Source organism: Gracilinanus agilis, chromosome 6, assembly GCF_016433145.1.
Source record: "Gracilinanus agilis isolate LMUSP501 chromosome 6, AgileGrace, whole genome shotgun sequence".
NCBI lineage: Eukaryota > Metazoa > Chordata > Mammalia > Didelphimorphia > Didelphidae > Gracilinanus > Gracilinanus agilis.
Genome location: NC_058135.1, coordinates 201,351,793 through 201,379,167, shown reverse-complemented (window position 1 = coordinate 201,379,167; position 27,375 = coordinate 201,351,793). Strand labels below are relative to the sequence as shown.

General features: G+C 39.1%; 1 protein-coding gene across 1 annotated transcript in view; it reads right to left on the bottom strand.

The window, feature by feature from the left end:
• Nucleotides 1–27,375, bottom strand: part of FAM184B (family with sequence similarity 184 member B) — a 108,966-nt gene that overhangs the window by 12,647 nt on the left and 68,944 nt on the right. The window contains exons 7-10 of the mRNA XM_044680472.1: nucleotides 7,534–7,640; nucleotides 3,498–3,618; nucleotides 2,070–2,282; nucleotides 815–968 (exon numbers count right to left, since the gene is read on the bottom strand). Coding sequence (XP_044536407.1) covers nucleotides 815–968; nucleotides 2,070–2,282; nucleotides 3,498–3,618; nucleotides 7,534–7,640 — 595 coding nt within the window. The remainder of the gene's footprint in view (nucleotides 1–814; nucleotides 969–2,069; nucleotides 2,283–3,497; nucleotides 3,619–7,533; nucleotides 7,641–27,375) is intronic.

Genomic DNA, 27,375 nt, shown 5'->3' with positions numbered 1-27,375 from the left:
GAACTACTTTCTTTTTTATTTTTTTTTTAGAATATTTTTCCACGGTTCCATGGTTCATGTTCTTTCCCTCCCCCCATGGAAGAACTACTTTTGATGATGAGCAAGACTCATAAGGATAAACATTCCATTTTTTCCTTTATTTCTTAAGCAGCTAAGAGAGAGCATAACACAATCTCTCTCACACAGACTGAAAGAGTTTGGGCTGGACCAGAAAGACCATGGCCAGGCAGTTAACTAAATGGGAATGTGATGAGGAAACATGCTTATGAAATGAATTTCATAAAACGCCATTTGTCTTTGCCCCAAGATGTATAACATAACCTTGATTTCATCCTTGTTTCCCAGTGTCAGGTGGTTACAGGGCTTCCTCTCTCTCTCTTATGTAGTATATATTTGTCTATGTGTAGATATGTGTGTGTGTGTGTGTGTGCACACATCTAAAGCTCACTTTTTTATTTCTGCTATAAAGCAGCCAATTTAGACATCCAATCCAATAATCATTTAAGTGCCATACTGTGGCATAATAGCAAATAAGCACAGGGGATACAAGGATAAAAACAAAGACCAATTGCAGGGGTTTACTTCCAATCTCACAAATTCCAGTGGAAATAGGCATCATCCCCACTCCTCTTTCTACATCTCCCTCCCTCTCCAACACCCACTTTAAGCCAAATGCCCAGTCTGAGGAACATGAGAGAGTTAAATAATGCAAACGATCATTGCTCATGAAAACCCTGAGTGGCCAGATGGGGCTTATTCAGTTTCTCTTGGCCAGTGGACCCAGGCTAGTCTGCATGGCTGGTTTCTTGTATACCTAGCAAGAGAGCCTGCTGTCTCTGTATCCTCTCGCGTTCCCCCTGAAGGTCTTTGCTTGCCTTTTCTTCCAAGGCCTGGAGTTCCAGTTGGTGAGATTGATGCTGAATCTGGAAAGAGTGGCTATATTCTTTCTTCAGGCGCTCCTCTACCTCCTGAGGGCAAAGAAAAACAAGAGAGAGACTCCTGACTAAAGAAAAATTTTGGCAACTGCCCAGGATGGCAAAGGGGTTGGGTTTGGCTTTGCTTTTCTGGCATATGTAAAGATCCTTCCTGAGAGACATTAACAGCTGTTTTAACACCAGGCTAGACATTTTCCTCTAAAGGGTACTTAAAGAATTGTGCATCTATTTGTCTCAATTAGTCCCCGCAATACAGCCCCACAGATGTATGTGGGCCTCGGTCTTCTCTTATCTCTTGGTATTTTCTGCACATTGTACTTCCCTCATTCTCCTTCCAGTCACTACAGAGAGCAGAAAAAAGCCCGTCATTTGTCAAAATCAGAGAAATCTTCCTTCTCATTTGCAATGGTTGCTAGGCTCAAAGAGCTCCAATTAGAAACACTTCATTGCCCCTTCATCCGATGCAGAGACACAAGCAGTCAGGAGCACAGCCTTTCAGAGCGATCCCTAGTTCTCCCCATACAAAGATGGGGCTGTGGATGGCTCGTCACTAGGTGTGTACCGGAAATGCTTTTTAAATGGTTCTAGTTTGGGCTTGGTCATTATCCAGTTGTGACTTCCCATCCTGGACTCTTTCCTCTCCTCTACTACCCAAACTACTCAGAGGACCTTGGGATCCTCTGATGCTTAAATACAGAGGGGAGCAGTCCAGCATGTCTACCCTGATTTTTCCCTCCCACTTTTGTCCCTCCCACTCCAAGCAGCCCTCATCGCTGGTCATCTCTAGCATCTGGAGTTAAAATGAGCTCATTTAGTACCTAGAGAAGATAAACCATAAGGAATGTTAACAGAAGGGGGGGTCAAAACTTGGGAAAACTGATCAGTCTCAAGCTATGAGGTGAGCTGAGAATAGAAATAGATTTTTTTTCATATTAAGTCAAGAGATAACAGAACCACAGCCTGTTAGTCATTAAGAAAAACTAGGATGTTAAAGGTATATCTTGTGACCTCTGAGGAGAGCCCCAACATATCTCCTGGTACCCCTGGCTGCAGAGCAAAATCCCTGGGCTAAAAGGTTCATGAGTCTGACCTGAGGCAGGGCTCCTTGTGTCTTCACTGCCATTAAACCATTACCTTCAGCTCTTGGTTTTTGGTGTCTTCCATGACCTTTAGGGCTTCTTGATGGGAGGCCTCCAGCTGGGCTTTAAGAGTTTGGCTTTGTTTGATGTAATCTTGAAGTTCCTGGAAAAGCTTCTCCCGTTCTTTGTCAGATAGTTGCTTCAACTCCTGCAGGTCTTCTCTGTAGTTGTGGGCAGACTGCTCCAGAGCCTTCTTCATCTGGGAAATCTTCAAATAACAGAAGGATCATTCAGTCAGCACCCCAGAGCTGTTTCCCGGGGTGTGTGTGTGCGTACGTGCGTGCGTGCGTGCGTGCGTGTGTGTGTGTGTGTGTGTGTGTGTGTGTAGAACGGCGGGGGTTTTCTCCCCTATAAAGCTCCCTCCAGGATTATGTTCTATGTTGCCCTCTGTCTGTGAAAGTGCCATCATCATCATCAAATTCTAAGAGAGAGTCAAGAGAACAACAATAAGCAGCCTTGCGAATAGAAGGGCTAGTTCTCCAGTTCAGTATAGTCAGAAAGGCTCTCAGGGACTGGGTAAAGTGGGACAGCTAGAGTGAATAAAGGTCTCCAGGAGGGCAAAAGGCAGTTTCATTGATATTTAAGATGAGGCAAGAGTTAAGTTAAGGCTAGATGTAGGGAGTGCTAAGAAGAGATGTGATATGAGATAGCTTAACACTGTATATATTACAGTTGGCATCAAGAAGTTCTGAGTTCAGACTCTGTGCGACTCTGGGCAATCCACTTCACTTTACTCAGATTCAGCATCCTTATCCTTAAGACAGGGAAAACTGTAGTACCTGCCTGACAGGTTTCTTGTAAGGATTAGATGAGATAATTATGTAAACCACATTGCAAAACTTAAAGCAGTATAATGTTAGCTATTATTCTTTCCAGTGAAGCAGTGACTTTTGATGATGCAGACCAGTGCCTTCATAAGGTACCCCTCTGGTATAGAGGTCCTGTCTCCATGGGAACTCTGGAGAAGGAAGTTTGAGGTTTGGAAAGTAGAAGGGATTTAGAGTTAGAATGGACTTTGAAAGCTATCAAGTTCAATCTGTATCATTTTACAGATGAGGAAACTGAGGCACACATTGTTTAAGTGACTTGCCCAGGAACAGCTAACTAGTAAATATCTGAAGCAGAATCTGAACCCACATCTTCTGAATTTCAAGTTCCTAGAGTCCTAGGACTCTTAAGTTCTTTCTAACTATCCGCTATTTCATGCTGCTTCTACAAGTGGAAGACAGAGTTAAAACAAGGAAGGAATCAATCTAGGGTAAAACAAACAAACAAACAAAAAACAAAAGCATTCCCCATTTCTGCCCCTAAAACACATGTGACCATAAAGAACTTCATTTATACCCAAGATGTGGAGGCATAAGCCAATGCCAACAGAATGAAACATGGCCCTAGGCAATCCATGGCAATGGTCCCATTCTACCTGTGCTTGCAAACTGGCTCTCTGATTCTGCCAATCTTCTGGGAAAGTCTGGGTCTGGGATGCTTCCTCTTTTAGGATGGGAGTCTGTTTATACTCTTTCTGTCTGCAGGATCTTTCCAACCTTTAAAGATAATGGAGCCAAAATCGATATTAGCATAGAACTCTAGAGTGCAATTCAACAGATTTATGGAGTTTCTTCTATGTGCTACATATTGTAATGGGTACTAGGCATTCAGAGACAAGAGAAGAACAGTCCCTGCCCTCAAGAAGTTTACATTCAAGGAGGCAGGGATAAAGCAGGACAAGAAAATAATAAAGTTTGTGTTTATATAAAACATTTGAAATTTTGCTAAGCCCTTTACATGTTTTAGCTCATTTCATCCTTGCAATAATCCTAAGAGGTAAGTGCTATTATTTATCCCCATTTTACAGATGAGGAAACAGAGGCACAGAGCCAAGATAAGTAAATATTAAACATAATATATTAAGCATATATAAATAATATATAGCATATATAATATGTAACCAGTAGTATATACACCAGAGTGTAGCATAGTATATACAATATATAGTATATAATCTAGTATATAACATATACATGTAAATAGTCCATAGTAAATATTTGCAAATGTATTTGGTGGGAGGACACTAATGGGGGCTCTGAATAGACCTCTTGTAGAAAGAGATACTTCAACTAAACCTTGTAACAAACTAGAGATTGTAAGTGGCAAAGGTGAGGAAGGAGGACATTCTGTACATGGAGGAAAGGAAATAGAGACAGGTCTGTTCTATCTATCTAAATATTATATATATATGTATATATCCGTCTAAAGCCAGATTCATGGTCAAAAATATCATATTCTTGTAAAGCAACAAAAGCACTCCAATTTTCCTTTTTACTCTTAAGTACCCTCTAGAAACTTAGTCCCACATGAAAGCTGTGCAGATAAAAGTGATCTGAGTATTGACTAATTCAGAAAAAAAAAAGTGGGGAGAAGGCTGAAAGTGGGATATCTGAAAGATCCAGATGCCAGATGTCACAATGGAAATGACTTTCAGGGCAATAAAAATACTGATGTCAAATGCTAAAAGGCAGGATTACTGGCCCAAACATGGCAATCTACTTTAGCTAACTAAGTTGAAAATTATAAAGGAAAAATGGGGAAAAGTCTCCTTTAAAGTAAAGCTTTTAGCAATATGATTAATTAGGTTAAAATTATCATTAATTATATAGGCATTAACATGGTTTTACTGTCCTCCCCTGAGTGAGAATCAGAGGAAGAAGAGAATAGTAGCGACTGCTCAGGGGGACTGAGATAACTCTTTGTCAGCCACATAACAGCAGGCATACATGCAAACTGGGACAGACTTTCCCAAAATTTGTCTAAATAGATGACTATTCCCCATTTCTAGTGTCTTAGGCAGATACAAAGGAAACTTCCCAGAGAGAAGCTCAAGAGCATTGTCAAAGATAAGGATTATAGAAGGTCATAGGGGTACAGGTGGTACTTTAATCATGGCTGTCCATCCATGGCAAGATATTCAGAAGCTATTACCCTCTTGGTCTATATTGAGACCGTTAGATCTTTTTCAGACAATTGCTCTAATAATCTTTTTTTTTTAACCCTTAACTTCTGTGTATTGGCTCCAAGGCAGAAGAGTGATAAGGGTGGGCAATGGGGGTCAAGTGACTTGCCCAGGGTCACACAGCTGGGAAGTGTCTGAGGCCAGATTTGAACCTAGGACCTCCCGTCTCTAGGCCTGACTCTCAATCCACTGAGCTACCCAGCTGCCCCCTCTAATAATCTTTCACTCCTTATAGCCATACTTTCCCCTCCAGATCTGCATACTATCTCTAATACTGCCACTCAACAACCCTCTTCCTTTTAAGTTCCTACTATCTAATTGTCTACCAGGGCACTCCCCAACTCTCTCCTGAGGAGCTTCTTGTGCCCCCAACTTCCTACATAACATTTATACCTAGATACTCTATTGGTATTTCTTTCAAATTTTTCATTTTAATTCTGAACTAAAGAAATGGCAATTAAAATAGACATTTGAATGTACATAATAGAAAAGGTGGAGAGAAGAGCTAATGAAACTGGGTGTCTCTTTTATAGCACCTTTCTTTTAAGTATATATAATAAGATCAACCCAGATCTTTTGAAATTTTCCTGCTTGCCTGGCTTTTTTCTGGCCTTCTTTTTGTTCAAAATTTCCTGTTTTAAACCATGAAATTAATCAGAGCATCACTAGATTTAGAACTAGAAGAGACCTTAGAAGCCATTAAATCCAACCCCCTTATTTTACAGTGGGAAACAAAAGTTCAGATGGATTAAATGGCTGGTGTAACTAGTGTGCCACACAGCTAGTAAGGATCTAAGGCAGGATTTGAACAGTTCCTGCTGACACTAAGACCAGCACCATCTTGCTGCCTCCCTTACAGGCATCCCAGAATCAACATGTCCAAAACAGGTCTCAGTGTATTTCCCTCTGAACCCACTCTTCCTCCTAACTTCCATATTTCTGCTGAAAGCTCCACCTTTTTTCCAAATTCAAAACTTCAGTCATCCTTGCTTCTTTACTCACTCACTCGTCCTTCTCTGGTCAGGTAGTTCAACCTCCTTAGCATCTCTAGAATTCGTCCCCTTCTCTCCCTTCACACCACAGTGCTTGAGGCATGGAAAACTCTAAATGTGGGTGCTATTATTACTGGATTGTTGTTGTTGTCGTTAAGTTATTTGTGGGCATGTATCTTTCCAACAGGATGTATGTTCATTTAGTGAGGCTTTTTCATCTTGAGAGTTGTGTCCCCTGATTGACATGGAATGGCTGCTAAATAACTACTCGCTGATGAATTGAGCGTTTTAACCATGGTCATATGGCATTAATGCATGTCAGAGAGGGAACCTGAAGCCAGTTCCTGTCTAGGAGGCTTCAAATGATGATCCCTGACCTAGACCCTTTGTCTTGATTCTATAATGGTCTCCAAATTCTTGTTTGGTGTGGCAGAAAGAACCCTGGGTTTAAGGCATAGGATATGGAGTCAAATATTGGCTCTGCTACTTTTTACCTGTATAACCCTGAACTCATCATTTAATGTCTTTGTACCAAAGTTTCATCATCTGTCAAAAAACGAGAGTTGGATTCTTCAATCTCTAAGGTTTCCTCTAGGTCTAAATCCTAAGATCCACGTATGGCAGGGAGAGAAGGAAAAGAGGAGCTCTCTCTTTAGTGGAGCAATAAAGAATAGCAGTTAAGTCAGGGAGAGAGGAGGAGCCCCTAGAGAACATGATAGCCTTTACTCTCGGTAGCATTCGTTTTGACACCCAGTCTTGGGCTAACCTGCACTGGCATATAGTTTCATATGTTTTTCATTTCACCATTCAAATAGTATGAGTTTGAAGGGCAGGGGCCTCTCAAACACATCTCTCAGATCCTCAAACGGGTCTTTGGACAGAGGATGTTCTTGATAAAATTTGTGGAAAAATCAGGCTCTAATTCTGATTCTAATACTGATCGGCTTTAGTTGTTTGGTCTTGGAGAACTTGCTTCACTTTGGGACCCAGAACATCTCTGAGCCCCCATTTTCCCATCTGTAGGCACAGAACAATGACACGTATTATCTGTTTTACAGGATTATTTTCAAGAAAACACTATAAACCATAAAGTGTCATATAAATATGAGGAATTATTAAAATCACCTTACCCTAAACCCACCCTTCTCCTAACTTTTCTAAGGCAGAGAACTGTTCTCTTCCATCCCTGATTTCTCATTTACTCAATCTGCTGTAGCGGAAAGAATACTTGATTCAAGCTCCACCTGTGTTATTTATTAACCAGGTGATCATAAGCAACTTACATAACCTTTGGGAGTCCTAATTTCCTCATCTGGAAAATCATACGACCTCTACTTAATCTCACAGCCCTGCTGCGAAGCCAAAGGAAATAAAGTATGTAAAGCAATTTAGAACAAAGTAAGAGCTACCTAAAGGCAAACTGTTCTCATTAGTCATAAAAAATGACGCTCCTTTACCTTTCTTCCTCTTCCTTGTTGGTTTCTATTTTTGCCCCTAATTGTTCTTGGCATTTTCTTCCTTCAGGTGGTGTTTTAGAAAGCTCATTCTGTTTGAAGCATTGTTCCTAAAACAACAAAGAGAGAAAAAAAGGGCCAGAGAGAGAGGGAGGGAGAGAGAAGGTGAAGGGAGAGGGAAGGAGATAGACAGACAGACAGACAGACAGACAGACGGAGACAGAGGGGGGGGGAGAGGGAGAGGGAGAGGGAGAAGAGAGTCATTTTTTTTCTTTAGCTTTTTTTTTATTCAGGCACTCTATTTCTCTTTGGAGGGAGGAAGGATGAGGGATCAAGACAGGGAAAGAGCCATAGAATCCATACTCTCTAGACAATGTTTCTTTACAACAATAAGTGTTTGGAGGCTGCAAGAGGAGTGGGGGAGTGGCAGTAGAGTGTAGTATCAAGAGTCCTGGACTTAGAGGTGGAGGACCTGGATTCTGGTCCCAGACCCACCCCTTATTATTTATGTGACTTTGGACAAACCACAACCTTTCTAGGTGTCAGGTTCCTCATTTGTCCAACAGAGGGCTTGCACTAGGTGATTTCTAAGGCAGCTTTCAGCTCTAAATTTATGATCTTTTGCACTCAACCCAGCCTAACACACATTTTGCTAGTAGGTCATAAATTCCTAAAGGGTTAGAACCCTGTTGTTATATTTTTGTATCCCCCTCAGTGCCTCACACCACACTGCGCATGAAACAGGGGTTCGATGAGCACATTTGTCCAGATGAGGAAATGAAGCCCAATTGCCTTGCCTCTTTCAAGTGTCCTTTTGAATACTCATATGCTATTTTGATTGGTCTGATGCTGTGATTCAACTCAATTCGATTCAACAAGCATTTATTGAGCATCTGCTATACAGCAAGCATTGTGCCATGCTTTGGGAATATAATGAGAAAAATGAAACTGCCCTCCGGGTGCTAACATTCTACTAGGGGGAGTCCCAATATTATACTATGTCAAATATATACAGAATAAATTCAAAGTAGCTTGGAAGTGGAAAGCTAGAGAGCAAACAAATGGGAAGATTAGGAAAGGCGCCCACAGAGACGTGGCACCTGAGCTGGCTTTGAAAGGAGCTAGACAAGTGTCGACATGGAATCTAGAGACCCCAAACTGGTAGCTTAGTGAGGTATGATGAACCCCAAGTTTAGAAATAGTTTGTAGGTTGAAGACCCCCAAAGCTTATGCTTATTCACTGTTCCGTGGGAATCCACCCTGAAGGGAATCTCAGGCTAGCAGTTGCAGACTGAATAATGGACCCTAGGTAAATGCTAAATACCCTTTTGTCCTAGGTAGTCTTCCCCAAGGTATCAAAGACCCTTCCCAGGAAGACTACCTGGGCAGGGACCATCCTTTAGTACCCATTGTGTAAGCAGCCCCTTCCCCTACACCCTAGCCTCTAGCTAGGATCCCTTTCTCTAGCTTGATTGTATCCTGTCAGCATAATGTCAATCATCTCTCCCGGCCCCTAGATCTTCCCAAATGGTAGATAAGTTCCCCGATTTCCTTTGTTCCTAGGAGTGGTCATCTAGCGAGGTGTCACTCCCAGGGGCATCAGGGAGCAGAGCGAAGCAGTGTTCCTTTAGACTCTGCACGAGGCGCGCAGCTCTGCATAAGAGGCCAAGTAGCCCTCATCCCCCTTTCCCTTGATTAAAGAGTGGTTTTATGACTATTTAATAGTTCTGCGTTTTTCTAAGTTAACACAAGTATACTGGGTAAGTACCAAGGAAGAGATTCAGGACCAGGGACTGGTTGTGCAAAGAAAAGGGAAAGAGAAAATGGAACATCACATACAAGGAATAGCTAAGAAGTCATTTTGGCTAAAAAGCTTTAAAATGGCATGAGAAAGATATTGGTGTTAAAGAGACAGGTAGAAAGAAACTGTAAAAGGGATGGGGTTCAGAGAAACCTGGGAACACTTGCATGAACCAATGTAGAGTGAGCAGAACAAGGAGAACCATTTATACAATAACAACAACGCTGTAAAAAACCAACAGCTTTGATTTGAGATCTTCAGTCTATACAGAAAGACCCACATGGTTCCAAAGGACTGAATGCCACCCATTTAGTTTTTTTAAATAATCTCTTACCTTCTGTCTACTGTGTATTGGCTCCAAGGCAGAAGAGTGGTAAAAGGGCTAGGCAATAGGGGTTAAGTGACTGACCCAGGGTCACACAGCTGGGAAGTGTCTGAGGCCAAATTTGAACCTAGGACCTTCCATCTCTAGGCCTGGCTCTCAATCCATTGAGCTACCCAGTCACCCAGCTGACCCCTCTTCCCCTCCATTTCTTGAAAGAATCATGATGGATTCAAGATACAGAATGACATAGAGAGTGTAGAAATGCCTTTGGCTTGACTCTTCATATTTGTTACAAGGGCTTTGTTTTTCCTTTTTCCTTTTAAAATGGGGATGAGTGGGAGGGAGAGAAAATAAATGCTTGTTAATTAAAAAAGAAAAAGAATAACAAAAAGAAAGAGAGAGAGGCATTCCTGTCTCAGGACATCTTGGGAAAATACTACACAATTTCCCAGATATGATTTACTTCTATCTCTTGCTACTAACCAAATCTTAGTCCCAGTAAATTGTCCATCTATAATGTCTATCCATGATATATGTGCTGCGAACTAACTCTTCAGTGCAATACCTTGACCACAAACCATAGTTTGGACAGCAGGCATTTAAAATCTAGTTGGCTTTTCCTGTGAATAGAAACATTAATCTCCTTTGCTTTTCAATGAGGAGGCTGGTGCTCCTACACTTGGTGCAATCAGCACAGTGTTATCTGTAATGAGAATTTGTGGAGCACCTTAGCTTCAATATTAAATTCTTATTTAGAAGTGGAACTAGGAAAGGATGAATGCCTCCATGCCAAATATCTTCTGTAACACTGATAAACATATTAGGTAAGCAGACATTTCCCTGCTTGATATTCCTATTTAGCAGATCTTTGAACAAAGGCATCTCCATAGTTGCATCTGTAATAGATTAATGAATAATTTTAAGTTATATATGTCACATTCATCTCAGTTAACTGTGTTACCCTAGACATGATTGGTTGCAGAAAACAGTCTATTTTTCTTCTCATATTTTCTTCAAAGATCCCCTTGATGCATGCATGCATAATCCATTCTCACAGATTTTTAAAAATATAAGAAAATAGCTTTTATGGGTTGGGAGTTTGCACAGGCTTTACCCCATGCCTGGAATGTTCTCCTTTTTCACTTCTTGTCTCTTGAAATTCTGACATTCTTTAAAGGCTCAAATTAAGCATTACTCCCTTTAAGAAGCCTTTCCTAATTCCCTAGTTGTTAATGCCTCGCTCCCAATCACTGTCCATTTTAAACAAATTTCCTCTATTTCTTCCCTATGTGTATAGAGGGCAGGGAGAGTGTCACTTTAATAGTCATAACCCAGTTTCTAGTCCACGGTAGGCACCTAAAAATACTGGTTGAAAAAACTGTCAATTGATCAAAATATTTATAATTGATGATACAATTAGGAATTGTAAGAGGGGAAACTAGATATTTAAGGTATGGTCATCAGAAATCAATTAACACAATTTCAAATTAAAATAGACCCAAGTCAAGAAGACTTTTATGGTGGTTTATTTACAATTAGGAAGGTTGAAGATAGGGAAGTTGAGAGAGAGAAAAACTCTGGCACCTGGTTTGGGCCTTGGGTCTGTCTTGGAATTTATATTAGGTATTGGTTCCAAGGCAGAAGAGTGGTAGTGCCTAGGGTCACAAAGCTAGAAAGTGTCTGAGGTCAAATTTGAACCCAGCACCTCCCAGCTCCAGACCTGGATTTCTATCCACTGAGCCACCTAGCTATCCACTGAGGGCTATATTGCCTTAGAAAATCACAATAAATATTGCCCATATTACATTATATTTTTATTCTAGTTCAGGCAACAAGTTTCATACCTCTGGCACAGAGAGTAAAGACTTGACTTTAAATTTGGTCTCGGACACTTACTAGCTATATGACCCTGGGCTAGTCACCCAACCTCTGCCTGTCTCAGTTTTCTCAGCTGTGAAATGGGGAATAATAATAGCACTTACTTCCCAGGGTTATTATTATGAGGATAAATGAGGTAATATTTGTAAGAAGCACTTAGTACAGTGTCTGGCACATAGTAAATACTATATACTGTATGATTATTCCTTTTCATCTGCATAATTGCACTGAGGTAGGGGTGGACCCATAGTGCCTACCTATGTATAAATCCCCAATGCTCCTATAGGGTCTGAGCTTTTAAGATTCCATTCTCTAACTTTGATCTTTAGAGTTGTCAAGGTAATGCTTTTTCCAAACACCACATTTCCTTAGAGAGAAAGAGAGAGGAGGGGGGAGAGGGAAGGAGAGGAGAGAAAAAAGACAAAAGCATCTCTGTGAAATTACCATCAGACCCTTTCAGATGTGAAAACTGTCTGAGTCTCAGTGACTTGCTTTCACTTCAAATCCAATTTGCACACGTGCAATTTCTGCCTCTCTCTTCCTCCCCAAATTTGGGTCTAGAAAATGTAGAGGAGCCAGAGACTGCACGCAGAAGGAAACAAGGAAACTTCCATTCTGACATCCTAGCCGCAGTCGTCTGTACTCGTGAGAGAGGGCTTCGACTTTGGTAAGACCAACCCCAGCCCTTCTTGAACACCAAAGTTTGAGTAAGGTCTTTGATGAAGATGGTTTCCTTTTTGTCTAGTGTCTGCAGGACCTGCCACACTGTAGGAGTAAAGGCAGGGAACTGGACCTAGGACTTCAGTGGCACGGGAAACTCCTGGGTGAAGAAGCTCCCTCCACCAACGTGGGTCAGTCACTGTCTCTGCAACCTTTAGAGCTATTTGTATCTATCTATCTATCTATCTATCTATCTATCTATCTATCTATCTATCTATCTATCTATCTATCTATCTAGTTACTATATTATATAAGTATATCTCATATAGTAAATTATATACAATATATAAATTAAATGTGTATGTAATATACATAAAATATAGTTTATATATACATGTTATATAGCTTATATATACATATATATGAAAGCACCAAAAAGTTAAGGGATTGGCCCAGGGTCACACAGACTTTTGTCAGAAGCAACACTAGAACTCAGGTCTTCCTGCCTTTGATGTTGGCTCTCTGGCCACTGGTCCCCACTGCCTCTTGGCACATAGTATATACTACATGCTTCCAGAATGATTAAATTCAATGCAACTTAAATCAGTTCAGAACATTTATTAAGCACTTCCTCTTTGCAGTATGCTAAAACAGTTGGGATTGTTGTTATTGAGGCATTTCTGTGGTCCAACTCTTCATGATTCTATTTGGAATTTTCTTGGCAAAGGTTTTGAAGCCGTTTGCCATTTTCTTCTGCAGTTCATTTTATGGATGAGGAAATTGAGGCACACAGTGTTAAGTGACTTACCTGGACAATGGGGATGCAGAGATAAAAAACAACTCAGACCTCAACTTGAAAGAATGAACAGGCTAGTAAGAGAATAAGACATGTACATAAATGATGCTCTACATCAGCCAGGTGGTACAGTGGGTTAGAATGCCAGAGCTGGAGTCAGGAAGACTTAAATCCCACCTCAGACAGTTTCTGGCTGTGTGACCCTGGGCAAGTCACTCAACCATGTTTGCCTCAGTTTCTTCATCTGTAAAATGAGCTAGAGAAGGAAATGGCAAACCACTTCAGAATCTTTGCCAAGAAAACTCCAAAAGAGGTCATGAAGAGTTAGACACAAGTAAAAAATGACTAAATAACATTTTTACATGTTGAAGTACACAGACAACATTACAGAGAACAACGTTAAAGATTCAAGGAAGAAAGGATCACTTCCAGCTGTAGGAAATTAGGGAAGGCTTCCCGCTGGAGGTAGCATCAGAGCTAGGTCTTGAACAAGGACGGCCAGTTTTGACACATACTATTGCCTTCACAAGCATCACTGAACCTCAGTGAACCTTGATGAGACTATAGTCATGTCAGAAAGGCATGCCTTGTTCCAAAGGAGTAGATTGTGATGGGAACACTACTACACCAGGAGAATGATGAGCAGGTTAATTTTTTAAAAACATGGAAAGACCTACGTAAAATTATGGAGTGAAATGAACAGAACCAAGAAAACATTATATACAGAAATACTGTTTGAAGAATGACTTGTCTATGTCCACCATCAGGGAAATAATAGATAAAAAGAAATAAGCAAGACATAGTTTTATATATGCATATTAAAATAAAGAATAGGGCAGACAAAAAGAGTAGCAGAGTATCACTCTATATTAAGAAGATTTAAACTGGGGCAGCTAGGTAGCACAGTGGATGGAGCGCCAAGTCTGGAGTCGAGGACCTGGGTTCCAATGTAGTCTCAGAAACATCCTAGCTATGTGATCCTGGACAAGTCATTTAACCTCATTTGCCTACTCCTTACCATTCTTTTGTCTTAAAGTCATTGCTAAGATAGAAAGTCAGGGGTTTTTAAAAAGAAAAAAAGAAGATACAAATCTCTTTGGAAATTCACAGCCTAAGAGGTGGGGGAAGCAAGATGGAGAGTATTTAGAAATAAGGAAAAAGAAATGGGAATAATTAGGAGAAAGTATACTACAGACCATTGAGCCAGAAAAAAAAATGGATAATGAATTTTTGATAGAGAATAAAGCTGACGGAGGCATAATAATGATGAACAAATAAAACAACATTTGTTATTAGCATTTATTAGATATGATGGGGATTTTCAGTTACCTGAGAGGTAGAATGAAAAGTGCTGGATTTGGAGTCAGAGGGAACTGGGTTTGAATTCTGGTACTATCTATCTACCATTTATTTATTATATACATAACCATGTATACCTCATAATTCCTCTGGGCCTCAGTTTCCTCATTCATAAAATACTAGTTATGTTATATCTCCATGGTCCCTTCCAGTTCTAAATATATGATCTGATGAGCCTCTTCTTTTTTTTTTTTTGAACTCTTATCTTCTGTATTGGTTCTAAAGCAGAAGAGTGGTAAGGGCTAGGCAATGAGGGTTAAGTGACTTGCCCAGGGTCACACAGCTAGGAAGTATCTGAGGCCAGATTTAAACCTAGGACCTCCCCTCTCTAGGCCTGACTCTCAATCCACTGAGCCACCTAGTTGGCCCCTGATGAGCTCTTTCTTACAAAAAAAAGAACCAAAACAAAGTACTACATCTAATACATTATTGACTCGCCTTGGTGACCACTTCATCTTTCATACAGTAGAGGAATTGACAAGGGAGAATTGTAGCTGGGAAGGTCAGTGTTTGCCGAAGTGCTATGAGCAACCTGGAGGAAACATTTTTTTAAGTATATGCGAAACCAAAAATACCCTAATTATCTCAAGCGGACTATGGCATTCACAAGCAAACTCCTTGCCCCATAACAAGACTCTGTGAGTCACCTGGTTATAAATATATATTCTGGATAATCCTGCACAAATAACATGGTAAAATTTGAGCACAAAAATAGGAGCAAAGAGATGCTGCTGTTTAAAGACCTAAATGATTAATAGATTTAATCAGAAATGGATTTCAGAAGCAAAAATGAAGACTTAGAGGAATAGTCTAGTCTGTTCAATAAATTGGATTGATTTTTGCCTTCATTTCTCCTGTGGGTATTTTGCTACAAGAAAGTGACAGGGTCTCCCAAGGGAAAGGTTTAAAAAACACGGTAAAAGCTGGAAAAAGCTATACAAATTCCTTTTGGAAAGCTTTGCGTCCTCTCTTCCCTTGTAACCTCTGACTCTGGCTCTCACAGTTCCAGAGCACATTTGAAAATCAGCTGTGACATTAAAGAACCACAAATTACCATGTGGGTAAAAACCCAACAGCATGATACTCTTATTTTGATTTGCTGGACACAGACTAGTTCTTTATAACTGAAAAATAAATGCTTATTAGATAAAGTATTTGGAAAAAAACAAACAAACCAGGATGATTAGAGTCAGAGCTGTAGAATTATGGAATCATGAACAAGAAGTAACTTTTGAGAAGTCACTGAGTTGATCCCAATTATTCCAATACTATAGTTGAACTTCCAAATTATCCTTGAACAAATATGCAGTCTGTGGAAGTAATCTATATGATTTGATTCATTAGGCCACTTTCTGGGAGATCAGACAGATGTAAGTATAACAAGGGCACGAGGTCATTAACATGAGCGGAAGTGTCTGGGTGAATAATGATAACACAAATGTTCACAGTACTAAGGAAAGAGAGCTGGACTGGGAATCAGGGGGTCTCTGCTCAGTACTGTGAAATGCGAATCAAACTTTCTTTGTCTATCAATCCGCAACTTTTAAATTAATTGATCAAGAACTCAAAGCACCTCTAATTAACACTAAGTAAGAGAATTCACGAGCCACTTGCTAGAGTGGGTGACAACTCCAGAGGCAAACCCCCTTGGGCAGTGCTAGGCAAATTAAAAGACTGTGATTGGTTGCCATAAAGTGGAGGAAGGGACAGGAAGTGATGTGGATAAAGGACTATAAAAAGTCCTGAACTTCCGGTCCTAGGGAGTTCTTTGGAACTTTGCTTTTTGGACTTTGTCTTAGAACTCTGCATTGGTAAGCTAGACAGAAGGAGGAGACTCTTTCCCTGCATCCTACATTGGCTTGCTAGGTGAGTAGCTGGCCTTCCTTTCCTGGCTTCTGGAGAGATTGGTTCCAGAGAGGCCTTCCTTTCCTGGAGGAGGCTGCGTTGGTGGAACCCTTGCTGAAGACACCACTGGGTCCTCTGACTGAAGGTTACTGAGCCCTGCTGGGGCTGAGCCAGACACCGGAGCAACATTTAGGGCAATAGGATAAACATTTTTCTATCCTCTTCTTACATTTCTCCACTTTCACTCTTTCCACTTTTTTGTAAATAAAGCTACTAAAGGTCATTTTTGACTTAAGCTATAATATTTTTAAATCAGCGACTACTCTATTACTTTAGAACTTTCATATTAGCATAAAAACTTAAATTCTTTTATTCTTACGGTATCTAACTATGTGATCCTGGTCAAGTCATTTAGCTTATCTGAGGCTCAGTTTTCAATTCTATCATTCAATGCATATATATATATATACACAAATATATATGTATGTAAATGTATATATACTTCATTAGTAAATGGAGGGGAAAAGAGAGGGAAAGAAAAAGGGATGGGGAGGAGGAGAGAGGGAGAGAAAGAGAGAAAGAGAGAGAGAGAGAGAGAGAGAGAGTGTCAGTCTTCACTTGACTCTCTATGTAGCCTTCTGTACTCTTCTTTGCATTAAAATTTTTTTCCATGACCCTCTTTTCATTCCTTTTATTTTTGGTAACCCCAGCAATAGCCCTCTTCTCCCTCTTCTCCCAACTTTCCCTAAAATTAAAGAAAATAAAATTTGTGGTGGCAAAGAACTGGAAATTGAAGGGATGTCTATCAGTTGGGGAAAGGCCAAACAAATTGTGGTATGATATTATAATGGAATACTACTGTGCTATAAGAAATTACAAGCAGAATGATCTCAGAAAAATCCAGAAAGACCTAATGAACTGATGCAAAATGAAATGAGGAGAACATTTACACAGTAATAGCAATATTGTACTATGATCAACTATGGATGACTTAGCTTTTCTCAGCAATACAACAATCCAAGACAATTCCAAAGGACTCATGATGAAATCTATCTCCAGAAAAAGAACTGATGGAGTCTGAGTGGAGACTGAAGCATACTATTTTTCTCTATTTTTTTAAATTTTTTTCTTTTTTAAAACGCTTACATTCTGGGAGTAGAAACACAGAAGATAAACAACTTCTTGAACACATGGGTTGATGGGGATATGATTGGGGGTGTAGACTTTAAATGATCACCCTAATGCAAATATTAATAATATTGAAATAGGTCTTGATCAATGATACTTGTAAAACCCAGTAGAATTGTGCATTGGCTAAGGAGGGAGAGTGTTGGAGGGGAGGGGAGAACATAAATCATGTAACCATAGCAAAATATTCTAAATTAATTAATTAAATAAAAATTTCAATAAAAAAATAAAGACCCTTACATTCTATCTTAGAATCAATTCTAAATATTGGTTCCAAGGCAAAAGAATGGTAAGGGCTAGGCAATTGGGTTAAGTGACTTGCCCAGGGTCACACAGCTAGAAAGGGTCAAAGCACAGATTGGAACTCAAGGCCTCCCATCTCCAGGCCTGGCTCTCTATTCATTAAGTCTCCTAGCTGCCCTCATATTATTTTTCACTTTACTTTTTTCATGTGGTTTTTTGTTTTTCGTTTTTTGTGATTCTTCTTCCACAAGATGACCAATATGGAAATGTTTTGCATGATCACACATGTGTAACCTAGATTAAGTTGGTTACTATCTCAGAAAGGAAGAAGCAGAGGGAGGGAGAGGATTTGGAACTCAACATTTTATAAAAGGAATGTTAAAAATTGTTATTATATGTAATTGGAAAAAATAATATATTAAAAAAAAACAAAATTCTTATACTAGTTTAGCAGTTCTTTTGGAATTATACCAAAGCTTCATCAAAAATAACTTGTAGGTACTTTGTGTTTATCCCGTGTTCTCTTCATCAGATTGTAATAATCTGTCTCTGTTTCCCTGGGGTAGGTGTCCTGCTCTTGGATTCCCAGATGCTCTTTCATCTGTGGAATGAAGCCTGAAATATTAATAGTGTGAGTACTATTAATAATACCCCTTCACACTCCCTTCAAATCAACACACCCAAACCATGCTTTCAATAGCTCAGGGACAGACTTGGTGGTTGTCTTTATTTTTTAAAGCTGTGCCCTAATTAGAAAAGCTTAACTCTTCATCTTCCAGGAATAAGTTCTACAAATGTCATATCAACATGTCTTCAGAGTTAAGGAAAAGGAAGAGTCAAAGACATCTGCAGGTTCAATTGACAAACGTTCCAAAAGGGGCCATATTTATGACTTTAATATGTGAGGCAGAACATCATGATAGCTAGAGTACTGAACTGGGAGTAAGGAAAATTTGACTTTCATATCCCACCTCAGACACTTACTAGATTTGTGATCCTAAGATTTCTCAAAGCCTCAGTTTCCTCATATGTAAAATGGGGATAATTATAACTGCAGTAGCAACCTCCCAGAGTTTTTATAAGGCTGCTCAATTGGGAGCACTTTGCCAAAAGTGAAGCACTGCACAATATCTGTTGTTGTTAATATCATTGTAATTGTTTAGTGGTGAGATCCCCAAATAGCAATAGAGAGCCATCTATATGGTGATTGTGGGCAGGAAGCAATGAATGACAAAGAAAAACATCGTTTAGGAAAAGAATTCTCAGAGAAAACATTTGAATAAAAAAATAAAGATGAAGTAAGTCTAGTTTCCAGATGGAGGGATAATTGATGCTTGAACCTGGGTTACACTGGTATCATTCCAGAGTCAGGAGAATGAGAGAGATAGGAAGACCCCCTAGAACTTTGGGTGACAAACTAAAGGACTAGAATTCTATCAGATGTCAGAAAATGTAGTCACGGGACTTTTATAAATGCCAATGCAAATTGGAGAGGCAGGTATGGATAGGTGACCTTTTTTTTTTTTTCCAATCAGAGACCATTTATTATTATACAATAATTTCAGTTCAGAGGCTTAAAATTCCCTCTGCTAATCAGAATATTCTATCCTCAGAGCACTGTCCAATTTATATCTTATAGTAATTGTATTTTTAAAATTTTTTTCCTGATGGATATAATTTTATTTATTTGTTTTTAGAAAAAAATTTCCATGGTTACATGATTCATGTTCTTACTCTTTCCCCCACCACACCTCCCCACACCCCTATAGCTGATGTGCATTTCCACTTGTTTCTTTATGTGTCATTGATCAAGACCTATTTCCATATTATTGATAGTTGTACTAGGATGGTCATTTAGAGTCTACATCCCAAATCATGTCTGCATCAACTGGTGTCAAGCAGTTGTTTTTATTCTGTGTTTCCAGTCCTGTAGTTCTTCCTCTGAATGTGGGTAGAGTTCTTTTCCATAAATCTCTCAGAATTGTCCTGGGTCATTGCATTGCCGCTAATAGAGAAGTCCATTATATTCTATTGTGCCACAGTGTATCTGTCTCTGTGCATAAGGTTCTCCTGGTTCTGCTTCTTTCACTCTGCATCAATTCCTGGAGGTCATTCCAGTTCACATGGAATTCCTCCAGTTTATTATTCCTTTGAGCACAGTAGTATTCCATCACCAACAGACACCACAATTTGTTCAGCCATTCCCCAATTGAAGGACATACCTTCATTTTCCAGTTTTTTGCTACCACAAAAAGCACAGCTATAAATATTTTTGTACAAGTCTGTTTATCTATGATCTCTTTGGGGTACAAACCCAGCAATGCTATGGCTGGATTGAAGGGCAGACAGTTTTTTAGTGCTCTTTGGGCATAGTTCCAAATTGCCATCCAGAATGATTGAATCAGTTCACAACTCCACCAGCAATTCATTAATGTCTCAATTTTGCCACATCCCCTCCAACATTCATTACTCTCCCCTGCTGTCATTTTAGCCAATCTGCTGGGTGTGAAGTGATACCTCAGAGTTATTTTGATTTGCATTTCTCTAATTATTAGAGATTTAGAACACTTTCTCATGTACCTATTGATGGTTTTGATTTCTTTATCTGAAAAATGCCTATTCATGTCCCTTGCCCATTTATCGATTGGGGAATGGCTTGATTTTTAAATTTTATTTATTATTCCTTTGAGTGCAATAGTATTCCATCATCTAGGGTGATTTTAAATGGTGTTTCTCTTTCTACCTCTTGCTGCTGTGATGTGTTGGAAATATATAGAAATGCTGATGATTTATGTGCATTTATTTTGTATCCTGCAACTTTGCTAAAGTTGTTGATTATTTCCACTAGCTTTTTAGTTGATTCTCTAGTATTTTTTAAGTAGACCATTATATCATCTGCAAAGAGTGATAGCTTAGTCTTCTCACTGCCTATTTTAATACCTTCAATTTCTTTTTCTTCTCTAATTGCTACTGCTAGTGTTTCTAGTACAATGTTAAACAATAGAGGTGATAATGGGCATCCTTGTTTCATGCCTGATTTATTTTATTTATCCCCATTGCATATGATGCTTGTCAATGCCTTTAGATATATACTGTTTATTATTTTTAATGTTTTTTAATGTATTATGTTTTTTATTTTTATGTTTTTTTATATTTATTATGTTATTTATTTTTAGGTGACCTTCTACATGGTTGTGGAGAACATCCATAACAAATGAGAACACAGGTTCATTGGAATGTAAATAAGGAGGACCCTTTGGTTACAAATAGACACACTGAGAATTTCAAAGAAACCTGGGAAGACTTGTGTGTGATACAAAGTAAAATGAGCAGAGCCTAGGGTACAATTTACACTACTACAACAAATATTGTAAAGAGAAAAAATTTCAATCATTTTAGAACTGATCAATGCAATGACCAGTCAGTTTCAGAGGATCAGTGATGAAGAATGTTATCCATCTCCTGATGAGGTGATAGATTCAGGGTATAGAAAGAGACACACATTGGGTGATCCCAAAGTCCTGGTGATGTTTTAAATTCTAATAGCTTAAGCCATTTTTTCTCCTTAAATAAAAGTTTTATTTGCTTGGGGGTGAGAACTTAGTCAAATAAGCTAAAGCTCATGTCATCATCAGACTCTTTGGGTTCCTCTTCTCTTTCTTCTTTTCTGTGCTACTGGGGACAACCCTTTTCCTCCACCCAACCCCAGAAGCAAGCTTGAACTGTAGAATCCACTGGTGTTATGTTCATATCAAGGACTGGGGAGGCAGCAAGGGACAGTGAAAAGTGTTAGTCCTAGATGCAGGTAGTCCGGCTTCAGATTCCTAACTCCTCCACTCAGCAACATGAATATTGGTAAGTCATATAGCTTTTTAGTTTCCTCATTTATAAGATGGGATAATCACATTTAAATTCCTTATACCTCATATGGCTATGATGAGGAACTTTGAAGGGCTATGGATGGTCTAGAGATGGACCAGGAGGCATTTGAGTGGGAATGTGAGTTTTATCTTTATTATTTATTATTCCAGTTATTTGAAAAGTTTAGTATACTGCCCCCTTAAACATATAGGGAAGAACACTGAATTTGGAGTCAGAGGACCTGGGTTGGAATCTTAGCTCCATCATCATCACCATCCTCATAGCTCGCATTTGTATAGCACTTAAGCTTTGCAAAGTGCTTTACTAATATTATCTAATTTATAGATGATGTAACTGAGGTCGAGAGAAAGGGAAATTACTTTCCCAAGGTCATACAAGTATTAAGTAACAAATCAAGGATTAGAACCAGGTTCTCTGATTGCAAATCCTAAACCTTTTTGATTGCCTTTTCATGATGTTGAAGAATATTTCCCTCTTTTCAGTAGAGAGGGGAGGGACAACAGGCACAGAAAATGCAAATCCCATGGCAGGTTGTTCTCTAAGACTCTGAGTTACACATGAAAAATGGGGATCTGCCTTTTAGAGAGAGTATCTGTACCAAGAGTTTCCCAAAGTAATGAATTCAATGGTCTACCCCAACCCTCCAAAAACGTAATGTGTGAAATAGAATTGAAACACGGTGACCTTTTTTTTTTTTTAAACCCTTGTACTTCGGTGTATTGTCTCATAGGTGGAAGAGTGGTAAGGGTGGGCAATGGGGGTCAAGTGACTTGCCCAGGGTCACACAGCTGGGAAGTGGCTGAGGCCGGGTTTGAACCTAGGACCTCCTGTCTCTAGGCCTGACTCTCACTCCACTGAGCTACCCAGCTGCCCTGATCTTTTTGTTTTCCTCTGATCTACCAAATTTTTGACTCACAGATAGAAATGATTCTGATTCAGTTCGACTCAATAAGCATTTAAAAGCACCACTTGGATGCCAGGCATTGAGTTCTGGGCATATGAAGACAAAAGCCAAGTAAGTCCCTGCCTTTGAGGAGGGGAGTCTGCAGGAGAAACTTAAAGAGAAAGGACTCACTCTCTTCTGATAAGTATCAGTACTTATCGAGCACCCTATCTTCATCATGGCTTTTGCAAATGGGTTCTATAAGAAAAAGTTTATATATAAGCACTTTGGAAGTGCTGTGGGGAGGAAAAAAAGCCTGTTAACCTCAGCATGGGTTCTTGGAGACGGTGGAGTGCTAAAACAGAGAAATTAAATTAATTAAAGCACAAAATGCTGGAGGTTACTTGCATCTTTGAAATTCTGCCATGTTTGCAATCTAATTCCTGCTGCCTCTCTCCTGAGCTCTTCTGGTACTATATTTTATTGTATTGGATAAAATTGTCCAGCTTTTAAACTTAAGGGAACAGAGGGAGAAATATTGAAAAAGGAAAACTGCATGGTTAAATCTCTCCCTTAGATTGACTATTGTCATAATAGAATTCTAGAACTGAAGAAGTAGTGCATGAAAAGCCTCTAGCTGTCAACTAGTCTAATACCTCCATTTTACAGATTAGAAAACTGTGGTCTAGTGAAATCATAGCTTGTTTAAGTTCACAAAAGAGAAAGAGGCAGCACTGAAACTCAGTTTCTGTGACTCCAAGTTCAGCACTCTTTCTGATTTACTCCCAAATGAATAGTTTCTTGCACAAATTGGGCTCTTAGTAAATATTTAAGTGGGTTGGATTATCAGTCATAAGCCAGTCAGCTCTACAGTTATTGATGTATTATATTAAGCAATATATAGTCCCTAATAAGTTAATTTATATTTAGTGATCCTTTACCTATCACAGGAATTATGTTCCAGAGACCCCTGCGATAGATGAAAATCTGCAAAGTAATGGAATTATATTTATTTTATTATTTGTATATATTTTAAGGCTTTATAAACCCTTCCCACTCTCCAATAAACCTTTTCCACATTCTTATTAACCTTTCTTACACTCTTATAAATACTGAGCCATTCAGTGCCCAGGATACAGAACAAGCAGCCAATACAGAAATGTTTGCTTTGTGCTCAGCCTTGTACAATCTCATGTTGGCAAACTTGCACAAGCGGTACTGGCGTACTGAATTTCCATTGTGTACAGTATGGTATTCATCTGAAAAATCCCACAATATAGCAAAAACTCTATAAAAAATATAGAATTAGATTTTTTTTAACCCATAATAAAGTAAAGCTGTGATAAGTGAATTGCAATGTAGGGAAGGACGACTGTATGCATAGTTACATTCCCTTTAATAAGGAAAAAGACTTTTACAAAAAATATTTATAGCCGTGCTCTTTGTGGTGGCAAAAAATTGGAAAATGAGAGAACGTCCTTCAGTTGGAGAATGGCTGAACAAATTGTGGTATCTGTTGGTGATGAAATACTATTGTGCTCAAAGGAATAAAGAACTGGAGGAATTCCATGTGAACTGGAATGACCTCCAGGAATTGATGCAGAGTGAAAGGAGCAGAACCAGGAGAACATTGTACACAGGGATTGATACACTGTAGTACAATCGAACACAATGGACTTCTCTACTAGCAGCAATGTAAGGATCCAAAGCAAGGCTGAGGGACTTATGAGAAAGAAAACTAGCCACATTCAGAGGAAGAACTATGGGAGGAGAAACACAGAAGAAAAACAACTGCTTGAACACATGGGCTGATAGGGATATTATTGGGGATGTAGACACTGAACGATAACTCTAGACCAACTATAAATAATATGGAATTAGGCCTTGATCAATGATACATGTAAAACCCATGGAATTGTGCATCGGCTAAGGAGGGTGGGGGGGTGGGGTGGGAGAGAAGGAAAGAACATGAAACATGTAACTAGTCCAGAGAAATATCATTATGGCAGGGTCACAGGGTTTCACACTTTGTGGGATGCTATGAGCTTTGTAAACCCTGACACTCCATTCTTTTTCTACTAGTTAGTCCTAGCATTGGCTGATGGAAACCCCATACAATTTCTAGCTGCAATTTCTTCCCTTCTTTGGTCTAAACTTTCTAGTGCTCACTTCCCTCTAGGGAAAGAAGGCAGGTTCTTTCCTTAGCCTCTATAGTTCCTGAAAAATATCATAACATTTTTCTTGGCTTTTTTTAAAATCTTTTTTTAAACATTTATTAATATTCATTTTTAACATGGTTACATGATTCATGCTCCTACTTTCCCTTCACCCCCCGCACTCCCCCCACCCATGGCTGATGCACATTTCCACTGGTTTTAACATGTGTCATTGATCAAGACCTATTTCAAAATTGTTGATAGTTGCATTGGTGTGATAGTTTCGGGTATACATCCTCAATCATTTCCGCCTCAACCCATGCGTTCAAGCAATTGTTTTTCTTATATGTTTCCTCTCCTGCAGTCCTTCCTCTGAATGTGGGCAGCTGTTTACCATAGATCCCTCAGAGCTGTCTTGTGTCATTGCATTGTTGCTGGTACAGAGGTCCATTACATTCGATTTTACCACAGTATATCAGTCTCTGTGTACAATGTTCTCCTGGCTCTGCTCCTTTCGCTCTGCATCAATTCCTGGAGGTCTTTCCAGTTCACGTGGAATTCCTCCAGTTTATTATTCCTTTTAGCACAATAGTATTCCATCACTAGCATATACCACAATTTGTTCAGCCATTCCCCAATTGAAGGACATACGTATCCTCATTGTCCAGTTTTTTGCCACCACAAAAAGTGCGGCTATAAATATTTTCGTACAAGTCTGTTTATTTATGATCTCTTTGGGGTACAAACCCAACAATGGTATGGCTGGATCAAAGGGCAGGCATTCTTTTATAGCCCTTTGAGCAAAGTTCCAAATTGCCAGCCAGAATGGTTGGATCATTTCACAACTCCACCAGCAATGCATTAATGTCCCAACTTTGCCACATCCCCTCCAACATTCATTACTCTCCCCTTCTTTCATTTTAGCCAATCTGCTAGGTGTGAGGTAGTACCTCAGAGTTGTTTTGATTTGCATTTCTCTAATTATTAGAGATTTAGAACACTTTCTCATGTGCTTATTGATACTTTTGATTTCTTTACCTGAAAATTGCCTATTCATGTCTCTTGCCCATTTATCAATTGGGGAATGGCTTGATTTTTTATACAATTGATTTAACTCCTCTTTGCTTTTTAAAAGAAGCTTACATGGAAACATACATGGAGGAAAAATAACAACAAGAAAGGTATATATTTCCTGAGTCCTAACAGGTTTCCTTGACCCTACATGTAAATAGTGGGAATCAGGCCTTTTTTTTCTTAACTTCTGATTTCCCGTTCTTTCAAGTCTTCTACCCAAGTCAGTCTAGCCCAAAGCTCAGTCACTTTATTTAATACTCAGTTTGAATTCTCCCGGAATATATTCCTTCTCATAACTGATCCTGCCTCCACGCAGAAGGCAGAATCTGAAAGCTTCCCACCCTAACTTCCTATCCCCACCTAATTCTTATTTTCTTCTACTCACTTCTCATCACCCTGTATCATACCAATAGCATCCCAGAGGTATAAATTCTGCTCTAGGAGCCCTGGTAGACAGACTAACAGTTAAATATTCCCGTGTCTCATAAGAAAGGGTTTGGAGCCAATATTCCCTTACAAAAGAAGAGCATTTCTAGTGATATCTTAAGACTGGCTTTTTTTAAACCCTTACCTTTCATCACAGAATCAATATTAAGTATTTGTTTCAAGACAGAAGAGCAGTAAGGGCTAGGCAATGGGGATAGTGACTTCTCCAGGGCAACCCAGCTATACTATGGCTTGTTAAAAAGATGAATTTTATTTTAATATCCATTTTCTAAAATTAGGACCAGAGCAATTTAAAACTAGCCTCAATGGTACTGTTTTATAGATTTTTGCTATTTTGTTGTATTTATGTGTTAATAGAGTGCAACATTAGATCAAATAATATTTTTTGGTCTCTAGAAGGCTCTTATAATCCCAGAATTTGAGAGATAGAGGGAACCTAATCAGCCATCTAGTCCTATACATGAGAAGAGTCTCCATTATAACTTAACCAACAACTAGTATACACTTCAGTCTTCACTTGAAGACCTCTCCAAGGAGAGGGAACCTACCACCCCATTCCACTTTTGGGTACCTCCAAATATAGGAAATTCCTCTTGATATCAAGCCCAAGTTGTCCTCTTTGTTACTTCTACCTATTGCTCCTGGTTTTACCTTCTCTGAGGCCAAATAGAACATGTGGCAGCTTTAAACACTTAAAGACAACTATCATGGTCTCTCAAGAATCTGTTTTTCTGTTCTACCCTATTATTAAGATGTGCATACATGACCTGGGAATTGGGGGAGGGCCCTGAAGAACCTTATTCAATTAAGCATATTAACATGATGAGTTTGTCAGAATAGCTACATCAGTCTAGAAGGCAGGGAGAAGTTGGCCCTGAAGAGGTGAGGTATAGCATAGGAGAGGGAAGGAGGAAATCATAAGCATCAGTTTTAATATTTTGGGGATAAAATGGTAAACTTAAGAACCCCAAAGAATCAATTCAACAATAACTCCAACAAAATGCAGGATATAAAATAAATCCACACAAACCATCAGTATTTTTACTACCAATTTCCACTACCAATAAAACCCAGGAAGAAGAGATAAAAAGGGAAATTTCCTTTTAAAATAATTAAAGAATATATTGGGAGTTTACCTATCAAAATATACACAAGAACTATATAAATAAAACTATAACCACTGTTTACAGATGAGTCAATATAACAAAAACGATGATAATATCTAAATTAATTTACCTATTAAATGGTTTACCAATCAAACTATCAAGGGATTACTTTATGGAACTAGAAAAAATTAAAATTAAGTGG